The 12,698-nt window shown below is 30.2% G+C and overlaps 1 protein-coding gene across 1 annotated transcript; it reads left to right on the top strand.

Moving 5' to 3' along the window:
* The first annotated feature begins 9,569 nt into the window (after positions 1–9,569).
* On the top strand, positions 9,570–12,347 carry LOC132727265 (mitochondrial import inner membrane translocase subunit Tim10-like). Its single transcript, XM_060712690.1, has 2 exons — positions 9,570–9,768; positions 11,872–12,347. The coding sequence occupies exons 1-2, from the start codon at positions 9,695–9,697 to the stop codon at positions 12,089–12,091; spliced, it is 294 nt and encodes a 97-aa protein (XP_060568673.1). The 5' UTR covers positions 9,570–9,694; the 3' UTR covers positions 12,092–12,347.
* The last annotated feature ends 351 nt before the right edge of the window (positions 12,348–12,698 follow it).

The raw sequence follows: 12,698 nt of genomic DNA, 5'->3' as shown, positions 1-12,698 counted from the left end.
CATTTTTGCAATATACATCAAATACATCAAATACATCAAATCAGTTTTAACACGCCAGTAAATTAAAATTTTAAACGTATTTATGGATATTTTTAAAGTATCATGATATTTATAAAATGAAAATGAAAATGAAAATTTAAATTCTTCGTACCAACATAGTTGTTTTGCCTGATACTGTCAGGAATCCATTTGTCCAAAACTTATTACAATTACAAAAAACCTTGTTACAAAATGTACAAAGCAAACTGTTCAGAAATAACGTTTTCTTTAGTTTAGTTTAAACATATTTTATTCATAATCATACACAGTACATAATATACATTGATTCAATATATACAATGATGAAATGGATTAGAACGAAAGATATAAAATCTTATATAGTTCTTCTCCGACACTATTTTGAATTAACAACAAAGTGATGGCATCAACCTACTGAGACAATGTGTATGAATTAATATAATATGTTAGAAAAAAACTTAAGAAGGATACATACATATTCAAACATACATAATAAATGGTAAGAAATGTTATAATTATAACGTTATCCTAGTTCTTGTTTTGGCTGGTTCTGGAGAATAGTGAAAAACGACTGTGATAATGAATAAATGATGTTTCAATAAATCATGTTTCGAACCTCTTACTTAGTTTGATATATTTATGAACTGCGGAAAATATAATCTCATTTGCTTCAACTGATTTGGATTCCGTTCCGAACAAGATGATCTCTAACGCAGGAGATATGATATTTGATACTGTATTTAACAGAATGTGTCTTATGTTATCGAATCTTTGACATTCATAAAAAAGTGGTAGTTTGACTCAATTTCACCACACTGACAAAGGGGCGATTGAACAATATTCTTTAACAATAAATGTTGATTGACAGAGCTGGAATTTCTCCGAAATCGCGTGATAAGTACTTGATATTTCCTGTCACCATAATAGAATAAAGAATTGCTTTTGCAACTTTCTGATGTAGGAGAGACTTAAAATTGTTCAATGAGTTTGCATTCTTAAGTTTAAAACTAAATGTATCAAAATGCATATTGCTGTTAAAGTCTGTACTTTGAAAGCAAAATGTTATAAAAGATGCAATGAACAGATACTATAGGCATACATTTTAGGTGGGTTCTATTTGATAAAAAAAACCAAAATGCATTAAATTTACGCATGCGCATAACATGTAGTAAGCATATGCAAATGACAAACATTGATGTATGCATGCAGAAAAAATATATGTTGATTTTACATGCCCATTATAATTTTATTATATATCACGTGCAATTGTATTTACTTTATTCACAAGGCATGGGCAATGGGCTTGTCATAAGTTATCAATTACAGAAACGATTACTTCTCGCCACATAATTTCTTCTCGCTACATAATTCCTTCTCGCTACATAATTTCAGCTGACTTTAAAAGACCGGTGGAAAAACATGAATAAAGATAGGCACAGTTTCTTTTAAAGATATACTATGCTCATATTTGGATAAAATAATTAAACAAAAATGCAGAAATTTATTGAAATCTTACAATGTTTTTACTGAATATGTCTAATTTGAAAAAGGTGAATGAAACTAAGTTTTAGAAGCTGCACTCCCTATTACTGGTAAAGTTATTTGATTCTTTCCTAAAAAAAATAATGCCATCTTTAATGACACTTTATATTTATTCTGTGTGTACAGTTTAAACATAACATATCTTCTCCTTTTTGCTCAAAAGATGTTTATTTGACGTTTGAAAAGAGGCTGTGTTAGTGATAATTGACATTCTTAAATATCAAATTTTAGCACAATATATCCTTAAATAAATCTATCATTTACTGCAAGTTAATACTTACAGTTGTAATATTATGTTTTTGCATCATGCGATTTTCAGTTTATTGAATAGTATTGAATAAGTTCACGATTTATGTTCTATAAGAAAGAGGTGTCTGCATATATTGCCAGAGTGATTTTAATATAATACATAACCGGAAAATTACAATTATAAAGAAGACATACAATTTCTTTTTTTTTTCGTTTGTTTTAAGATTAAAACTAAAAAAATATATTTAAATAACCAAATTGTATGATTCAAAAGAGAAACATATTAAAATGTTACCATAATAAAAAAATACAATGTTATAAATACAATCTTTGAGACATGAAAGATTCTGTAAATTTGTTGCTTAATTACTTCACAAGTATTGACCTTTTGTCCATGTAGTCAAAGTGTGACCAATTACACTCGTAAAGAAGTCTGTGAAAGATTAAACTTGTAAAATTTGTAATGACAATCTTAGCATTTTTAATTACTATGATAAATGTAATGATATCTTGATACCTAATATATATTTAATGATACCTTGATATATATTCAATATCTATTGATACCTTTGATATCTTTTGATCGTTTGATATATTTATATCTATAGGTATCTTGATACATATCATAATGTAATTATTTACATCTTGATATTGATCGTATATATTTTAATATTTTGATATCTATTATATATCTTCTGACAACTTGATTCCCATTTAAAATCTAGCTTGATATCAATTGCAGATCTATTGATATCTTTTGAGAATACACACCCTTACCTCACCGAACTAAAAGCATATCACTTAGTTTTGCATAAGTTTGCAAAATAAAATGAGAAAAGAAATTAGCGTTTTATTTATGATAATGATAAACTATCACTTCAAAGCGAGAATACAATGCTATTATCATTGTGTACTGTTTTCACATTTTTCAAAGTGCTCCATAGTAAGATTTACATATAATGCGTACAGGCCGTGAAATTTCCTCCACATAAACGAATTAACAAGTTTGGTTCCTGCTTATAGTTATCATTGTATACTGTTTTCACATTTTTCAAAGTGCTTGGTAGTAAGAGTATTATATTACTCGCACAGGCCGTGAAAAGTCTTCTACATAATCGAATGATTATCTTTGGTAAGTGCTTATTGGATAGTTCTTAACTGCAATCAGACAAAATTAACTTATACTTCGATTCGGATTATAATCAAGTATGTTATTTTAGATGACCTCACATCTTAGTGTCAGTGAGATATATATATAATAAATCAAATCCGGACAAACAAACTTTTTTTATCATGATAAGTTTTATATTTCCATTTCTTTAAATGTAATTGGCTTAAAAAGCACACACAAAGAATCAAATGCTAGACCTCATGGTAGATAAACATAAATAGGGCAACAGGCATTTGTAAAGAATAATTTAAACGCTTTCGTTTTAATGTTTTACTATACACTTTCCTGTATAGAATTCACAACATATGATTTTAAATAAAATAATTTCAAGTTAAGCTATTGGTATGATGCCAAAACAGTTCCTGTTTCACCTCATGGTAGACAAACAAAATTGGACAACAAACATCTGTTCATATTGATTTAAACGCGTTCGTTCTTATGTTTCACTGTACACTTTTTCTGTAAAGAATTTCACAAAAAATGATTCTAAATTAATTAATTTCAAGCTAGGCTTTTGTCAAGATACCGAAAATAGTGCATGTTTCGCTTTAAATTTAACTCCTTTGAAAAGTTTCAATGTAACTTGGAAAATATGAAGGAAACGTATCCAGTTCCCCCTTTTTGGTAACTTGCCATTGCATCATCATTTGCTATATCATTCGCAATGCAACACCAGTGTTTGTCATGTTTTTAGCGAAAACGAGACAAAAATCAACTTGTTTCGTTATATTGTTTTTTGTTGTTTTTGTTTGCCTTCTGCTAGCAACGCATGACAAAACGCGCATTTTCATTCGTAGTTCGAGTGTCGTACACACTTTTGTCGCGCGGCGCTTTTCTTGTTGTCTTAACGCTCGCCACAATTAAGGTATAAGTACAATTGTTGCCGACAAATGACCGCTCGGTTGCTTACTGAAAGTCGGTGATTCTACTCAATTACCTGCTTGTATACCGAAGTAATGTACGAAGAGGTACTCAGAAAAGCTGGAAAGTCGCCGTATGACCTTTACAGCGCCGGTGTGACTTAAAACTGAACAAAACAAATTGACAAGATAGAACAGAAACATGTGGTATTTTTGTTTTTGATGGATTAAACAAGAAAATGATATAATTCTCACCATTAGAGAACCGCTCACTTACATTTAAGTAAGAACTACGACTTTTTTACCGACGGCTTTCTAAATAATCCTGACAATCATAACCTAACTCTCGAGCATTTAAAAAAGTTGCCTAGATAAGGGTCTTAAAAGAACTTAGCTTATAGGACCTCGAACCAGTGAACTGATTTCTTGACGATAAGGCAGTGATCTGACAAGTTATTTTTATCCACGCATAGACTCTCTCTCAGTAAACAAGATTTATTCCGTGCTTCCTTTTATACGTGCAGATATGTAAATATGTAAAAAGTACAGTTTGCAATTAGACTTGCACTTTCTAGTATTGATTTGCAAACGCAGCGAGGAAATGTAATAACACTGAATGGTCTGGTGGTTACACATAAAATGGATGATAAATATTTGAGCACTTTCAATTTGTGTAGTTTTTGACTTGTTTTGCGACAACAAACATTATAATAGAAATAAAAAGCATGCAATACGTAAAGCAAACATCGTAATTTTTCTGTGTGTTAGGGTAAACAGATCCCCTTCACAGTATAAGTCATATGACAACTTTTCAGCTTTATTGGTGGAGAAAGACCACAGGTGCCCTACAGTGCATTATTTTAGACACTAACGGACACCTGAGTAGAACCACCGATGGTCCGTTAGCAAGCTGAATCACTTCTTCACATGAAAGAATCCAAAGTCTCTATCGGGATTTGAACCTACAGCGGAGATGAAGTCAGCGACCTTAAGCACTCGGTCACAGACGCCTTCATAATCACCATAAATATTAAGCAGACGACATGCATTCATTTGGAAGACTTAATGATACTATATTTGCATATAATCTGAAGACTTTCTAAGCCCATGAGTCTCCGTCAGTTCTTTTTTATCGCTGCTTTCTGGTCTATTTTGCATCAATTAGAAGAGTTGATATGTCTAAAAGTGTTAGAAATCTATGACTAAATACTGCATTATTCAGTGAACCATTTTAAATCATTCGTTAAGTTATATTAAAATATTTTGTTTAGAAGACAATTTCAAATTGTTTTTTATGTTTTATTACATTAATGACAAATTATTTCACAATAAATGCTGTTTTCTTTACTTACTAAGTATCTAACATGTTCTAATTCCTTTAATTACAACATAATAAAACTAAGGCCTTTTTTAGCATTTTGTTTAATTTGTAAGTGTTAAATTGTCTTTAAAATGCCGCAGTGCGTCAACAAAATATTTAAAAAAGACCAAAATCATAAAAAGATGTCCTTAAAATATGTCTCATATTAGATAGTAAAAACGTAAATGTCGTCTGGATACCCAATATAGAAATTGTTATTCATTGAGCATAATTGGTTTTATAAATTTTATGTAAAAATATGCTTAGCTAATTCAGTTCGTTTTGCATAAACTGTATGACAAAACAGCATGAATTCAATAGTAATTCATTAAGTATGCACGATCTTTCCGCGGCAAGGTATGTTTTAATCGTGCTTGCCCCTAATTTGGTCTAAAAGGTAAACCGAATACATACATGTATATAGATGATATATCGACTTAATTTACCAAGTGCCTGTAAATGCACAAATTCGTTTGTATCATCCGTTGAAAATGTGTTATACATTATACATGCACGGTGCGTTAACTGGAGTGCAGGTGTAAGTTACTCAAGAGCATGCCCATTGTTTGGCTCATTTTGTCTGAATTTTGCTTATTGTAACGACAGAGAAATTTAAAGGACAGGGATTGAAATATCATATTCAGATGCTTGTTTATTGGTTACTTTTTTCTGGAGTATCATATTTTGACAACTTTATTTTTGCATATTTTCGCCCCATCACAAATCAGATAGCCTTGTGTTTCGATGCTCTTACCATTACTTTAAATTCGGTGGCGAACAAACACCTTTTGTTTTTAAATAGATTTTTTTTTTACATTTTTCGTCATAATATTAGGCATATAAACCGTAAAGGAAAGCTCAACCTTCAATTGTTTTGAAGCTTTTTTCTTACAACTGAATCTTCAGAAGAAGAAAAATGACGAGAAAAAATGACAATTGAACCACTTTGAAAAGTAATAATGGAATGTCAGAGAATCGTCGGTAACAGGCAAGGAAAGTTCAGTGGCACAATAAATTTTTAAAACCAGACATATATAGCTTCACAATATAGTTTAGTTTAGAAAAGTCGATGATGCTATGATTGAGCAATAAGTTGAAACATAACCTTGGGTGAACTCGACGTAAACCTTTTTACTTTCGTTTGACTAGGTGTTTCGAGGGGCTATTTCCGGTGAACGCTATACAACAGTGATTACACAAATTTATTTTACAACCCACAAAATTTACAAAAATAGTAGCACTTCTTTTACCTCACACCTTTGCTCAATCAATTCACCCAGCAGGCGTTAATCTTAATATAATGATTAATTTGTCTAAGTTTTTAACGAATCGATAAATCATGCAACGTTTGATGTATCGTTATCATCTCGCCAAAATCCCTTTGATACTTATTCAAATCATTAAGATAAACATGGTTTAATAACCATACCTTAATGACAAGATATTAAAGATTTTACGGTTGCCTGCTACTCTGTGAATATTTTATTCTCATATCGGTTATCAATCATACAATTAGAATATCTATCTATTTTAAAGACACGCGATCATTGACAAACATATATTATATATGTGTGTTGTCAGTAGGGACTAAGTTTTGATTTAGTAAAGTTTTACAGTAAAACATTTTCCTCCGCCGACTTTTTAGACACTCTATGCCGCCACAATAAAAGGTTTAACTGTATAAGGATGCCTTAATTGTAGTATCCCGTCTGTCTTATGTTCTCTTTTACTACACTCTGGCCACAAAGTGTCAATTCAACATGCATTTCTCGAATTTTCAGTTAAAAGAAAATAAATAATATGATTTCGACAATTTCCTGTAAAGCCAGTTGTGCATAATATTGACACCTCAATGGGCAATACAATAATAGCATCATGATCATCATCATCATCATTAGCAGCAGCAGCAGCAGCAGCAGCAGCAGAAGAATGGTTACAAGTTTCTTCTTATTATTATATTTTTGTTATCATTATTATTTTACTATTATTAATAACATTATTATTATAATTATTATCATTATCATTATTTTATTATTATTATTACGACTATTATTATTATGACTATTATTATTATTATTATTACTATGATACGCAATCAACGCACTGTACTTTTTTTTTGCACCACTTTTATATAAAATCATCATACTCTAAAGTGTATGTTTTCATCATCTACATATCTTAATAATATAAATAAGTGTGCATGTGTGCGTGCAAGAAAAGCTATTAGCAATTTTAAGACGATATTATTTATGAATAAACCATGATTATGCAAAAAAGTTTAAGCTTGAAGTGTATTCCCGACAAAACCTCTTGAAAAATGAAAGTTTTAAAAGCTTGGTATTGCAACGTATTAGCATAAAATTACATACCGTTTTTGTTATCGAACTTTCTGGATTGTAAGAAATTTGCATGCTGTGAATCGTGGGTAGATGAGATTTGCATAAATTATTTTAAAAAATCAAAAACACCAAAACCCACCCTGATTTGAATTCGAGTTATGATCAGTCGAAAATTTACCTTAAACTTAAATTTACCACTTTTTGCAAGGTGAAAACTATTTTCATTTGGGCAATTTTACGACTTTAAAATCTTTATAAGTTAAGTAACTTAATTATCGTATTTTATAGGGGTAAGACATAGGGCGCCTTTAAACGCATTACTTAAAAATCTGACAGTGTGTAAATCATACTTTTAGAATTATATTAAAACAAAATCCATGAAATCTGGAAAACAATCTAATTTTATTATATTTATTAAGTGCTGTGGTGTAATATAAAATAAACAAAAAAAACAAACAAAAATTATGCCTTATATAATTCTAAAATAAGATTCCTTTCCAGTAACCTCCCTTTCATAGATATGAATATGGTAGTCTTCCCTACATAGTCCATGAATATGAGTATAGTAACCTCCCAAAAAGTCCCAACATATTTCTTTGATATCCTCAAATACGACTCTTGTTACGTCCTGTCCATCGTAAAAAGATATGAAATTTTTTATATTATTGTACATTTCCGAAAATATGATTTCTAACTCCCCTGATGCATTGTTCACTATTATTATAAAAGGAGAAAAAAAACCTGCTTTCAACATATTGTGTGTTTACTGTTTAGGGAGGAATTTATGGACTTTTTAAACGCTTTTTCAACAATGCATTTAAAAATTGTCAAATAAGGAAAAATTATCTGCAACAGCCATATGAATTATATCAAACTGCATTCCAATCACTGACGTGCCACTATTTTGACATAAATGAATAAAAATAATAATAATAATGATGATAATAATAATAATAATAATAAAGAAATAAAAATAATAATATTTAAAAAAATAAATAATAATAATAATTAAAAAAGTAATAATAATAATAATAATTAATAAAAGTAATTTTAATAATAATAATAATTATTATTATAATAACAATATCTAATAATAATAATAATAATAATAATAAACAACAGAAAAAACAACAACAAAAACAAAAATCAAAAAAGAAAAACTTTACAAAAACAAAAAAAAACTCCGAAAATACCAAGACAAAAATAAATACGCTAAAAAATTCTACAAGAAGGAAGTTATATGACTTTGAATTTTGATTTCAAATGGGAGACCCTTAACCACGATTGTAATGAACTGAACACGTAAATGACTGCTACCTCCATCAGTAACAGGAACGCATTTTAATTATGATGTGATTGAGATGATGGTGACATGAAGTGATAAGTCAGTTTAAAATAATTATGTAACTAAAGGGAGGTAATAAAAAGTTTTGTGATGAGAGTAGCTTCCAGAGTTGTCGACCTCTCATTATCATTTGAGGTTCGTCAGTTGACAGTTAACACATGACAATAGTTTTTATCATAATATAGGCACAATGATGTGTTAGAAACATACGATTTTGTCATTTTTTAATCATTTATACGTGACCAATCGGACTAATTAGTTCATGAGATGTTTGCATTTATCGTAGGGTAATTAGGAGCTGAGTTTATCAAGATTGTAAGTATTTCTTTGTACCTAGATTTATTACCGTAAGGTCAAATCAAAATAATACTTCCATACCATTACCTTGATAAATAATGTTTAATGATAATACTATTTTACTTGTTATTTCACTTCTTCTTTCGGTTTTCTTTTTAAGATTTATTTATTTATTTATAATAATTGACTCCTAAGCAGAAAAGATTCTGCGCTCGTTAAAGAAATGATATATAATAAAATTTAAATTTAATGTAATCAGCATTAGTTTTTACCAATATTTGATTTGGCAGCGTTAAATCAAAATAATACTTGCCATATAAATAAATACCATTTTACTTCTCCTTTCGCTTTCAAGTGATTATTACGGCGTGATATGCTTACGACACGTAACTGTTTACACCGCTTTTGGACTTCCGATGTAAACAATGCTGTGACATTCAACGAATAATTTTCTTCATTTGCACGTGTTCACTTTATTTTTTGATACTTTACGGGTAGAAACAGTTAGACAACATGGCAAATATGAGCCAGGATCAACAGAAAGTTCTGTCCACGATGGAAGAACTTCTTATCGAAACGTTTAACACGTAAGTGCAACTTTCATACCACTGTTGTGAATATGCGACACGGTATTTCTTTAGATATAATTTCAATCCAGTAATAACAATTTGATGTTCGCGTGACAATTTAACCCTTAAAGCCTCTTAAAGATATTTATAGTTTTATGATCATTTTTAGATTAAATCATTGTTGAATATATTGAAAGTAAGATAGGTCTTTATAGATATTTCCATCGAAATCTAAACCGAAAGTAGATTACCGTTTGCAAACAAGTCATTCTGTAGACAGCGGTATTTATTATATATGTTATGTTATGTTATTTATTAATTTATTTTAAATTCATTTTGATTAAAGCTGCATGCCTCCAAATGGGTCAAAATATTTCAATTAAATCAAACTTGAAATATGTACTACGACTTTAGGAAACGTAAAATGATTCAAGATTCTAGTTTACAATATTTTACATGTTATGTGCGGTAAATGACTGATTACTTAGTATTAACAACTATATTTCTACTGCCTTACTAACGCAGTAAGGGTTATTTATGCATTTAAATAAGGACAATGCACTCAAATATATTCAATTCAATCATCATTACTTTTTTGTATTTATATAAATACCAGAATTATGAATTACTAGTAATTACTATAATTTATAAATAACTTAGAATTATTATATATAACTTATGAAAAAAAATGCAATGTACATAATGTACATGTTATAATGCTGCTTACTGTGTCTTGGTTTGATATGAAATTAGACCGGACATTACCTGTATATTGGACGCAAGTAATGTTCATTTATATTTCCTTAAGAATGTTTATCGTTGCCCACCCGCCTTTTAATGGTCTAGATAGTTGAAGGTCTGTAATTCAATAAATAATAGTGTGTGTGATAGATTTTAGTATCAGACATAACAACAGACTACAAAAGAATTATTATTATGGGTGTTTTTGGCAAATGCAAACTGCGGTTCATCCATACATATTTAAAATATCTTTAAAAATTTAAAGTAATTCACTTTATGAGTTTTACCATAATGATAAATTAATCTATCACACACCCGTGCCGGTTTTGCGACTCCGTAAATATGCTATTGCGCGGTTGTGCATATATTTGACGTGACGTCATTAGCGTTAAATGTTAGCGTTATACTTTAAGCGTGTCAATGAAAAATGAATCTTATTTCACTTTAAACGGTCTTTATGTTGGGTATGTGATAAATAGAATATTAAATTCTTGTAAGTTCATTACTGAATTTATTGCACTCGTTGAATAAATTCAGTATTGAATTTACACTCATTCAATATCCTCTATTTACACTTTCACATTTTAGTTTAAAGATTATTTTATTTATATCCTATACATTTACATAATAAGGTCCATGAAATGGAATTTACGGATTGAGTAGGAAGCTTAAAAACTCACATTTTCTAGACATCTTTTAGAGTTTTTAAGTCATTCATTTCATAATTTATTATATTAATAAATTAAGGGTCCCTCTCTAGTTATTACGTCCAGAATTATATATATTTTAAAAAAAAATTAGTGTTTGTTGAAATCGAATATTTACGAATATCTGCTACTTGGGTTAACAAGTATTCACATGACATTGTTTTTTTTCAAATGCAAGGGACCGAAAGTGCGTCCATGGCCGAGTGGTTAAGGTCGTTGACTTCAAACCTATTGCCCCTCACCGCTGTGGGTTCGAATCCCGACAGTGACTTTGGATTTTTTCACGTGAGGAAGCTATCTAGCTAGCTTACGGAACGTCGGTGATTCTACTCGGGTGCCCGTTCGTTCCTGAAATAATGCACGGAAGGGCACCTGAGTTCTTCCTCCACCAGTAAAGCTGGAACGTCGCCGTATGACCTGTACTGTGTCGGTATGACGTACAACCAAATTAAACAAACAAACAAACAAACAAAAGACCGAACATTGATCTTAATGTTTGTATTTTACGTGCAGTTCATATCTGCATGCTCGGTAACCCAGGCTATATACCGTATACCAGACTATTACCAGTAGTGTAGTATATGATGATTTTTGCAGGGGGTTGCCCCAAACCCGAGACATAATATAACTAGTACAATCCCATAATGAGTATTCGTCTTTTTATATATAACAGAGTAAAGAAGACGTGTTCAGGGAAATGTTCAAAACAAAACTACGACGATAACCATCTAGTGAAAAGCGAGGCAGTATGCATGGACCGCTGTGTAGCCAAATATATGGAACTGCATGATTTGATTGGTCGACGGGTAACACGTGACAAAGAGACTTATGACCTACTTTCTAATCCGCCATACAGCGTCAAATTAGAGGACACTGAGAAGCGTATAAATTGAAGCAAAAAGCGGATCAGGAACAGGCTGGGTGACCTTTCTTAAAATTAGTCCTTTTTTGATTATTACATTTAAGTCACTTTAAATGCCAGGGTCTTTTTCAAAGTGAGTTCTTTAAGACATATGGACTAAAGCAATGACTTTATTGTGTGACAACGTCAGTTTTTAAGAAGAAAGATGAACTGCTTTGGGATTAAAACATGTCTTTTTGTACCAACGTTTTAATCATCTATTGTTTTAAATAAAAGGATATAATATTTATATATTTTCTCGTTGCTTTAAATTGAGATTTTTATTTTAAAGAACTACCTTGAATGATCCAATCATTTATTAAGAAGTTTAAAAAGGGGTGGGGGAATGAAATTAATTAATTAATTATATGAAATGTAAATCATGATTTTGAGATATAATAAAATATAATATCTAAAAATCATGAGTTAGCAATTATTTAATAGCCTTTTCATAATATAATTTTTATTCGTGACTTTATACATGCATGTATATGGTAAGTTAGCAATTCAATTTAATAAATCTTTTTACACCCTTTGAAAGAAAGCAGTAGAAATAAGTAATTATACATACTAAATGCGCATTTCGTCGACTGAATGAT

Source organism: Ruditapes philippinarum, unplaced genomic scaffold (genome assembly GCF_026571515.1).
Source record: "Ruditapes philippinarum isolate M1 unplaced genomic scaffold, ASM2657151v2 ctg756_1_1_1_1, whole genome shotgun sequence".
In the NCBI taxonomy this organism is placed as follows: Eukaryota; Metazoa; Mollusca; class Bivalvia; order Venerida; family Veneridae; genus Ruditapes; species Ruditapes philippinarum.
Note: the sequence above shows the minus strand (reverse complement) of the source record. Positions and strands in the feature narration are given on the sequence as shown.

Coding starts and splice junctions, on each gene's coding strand:
- LOC132727265 (XM_060712690.1), top strand. CDS start 9,695: ATGGCAAATATGAGCCAGGATCAACAGAAAGTTCTGTCCACGATGGAA. Junction 9,769..11,871: donor CTTATCGAAACGTTTAACAC/GTAAGTGCAACT, acceptor TATATATAACAG/AGTAAAGAAGACGTGTTCAG.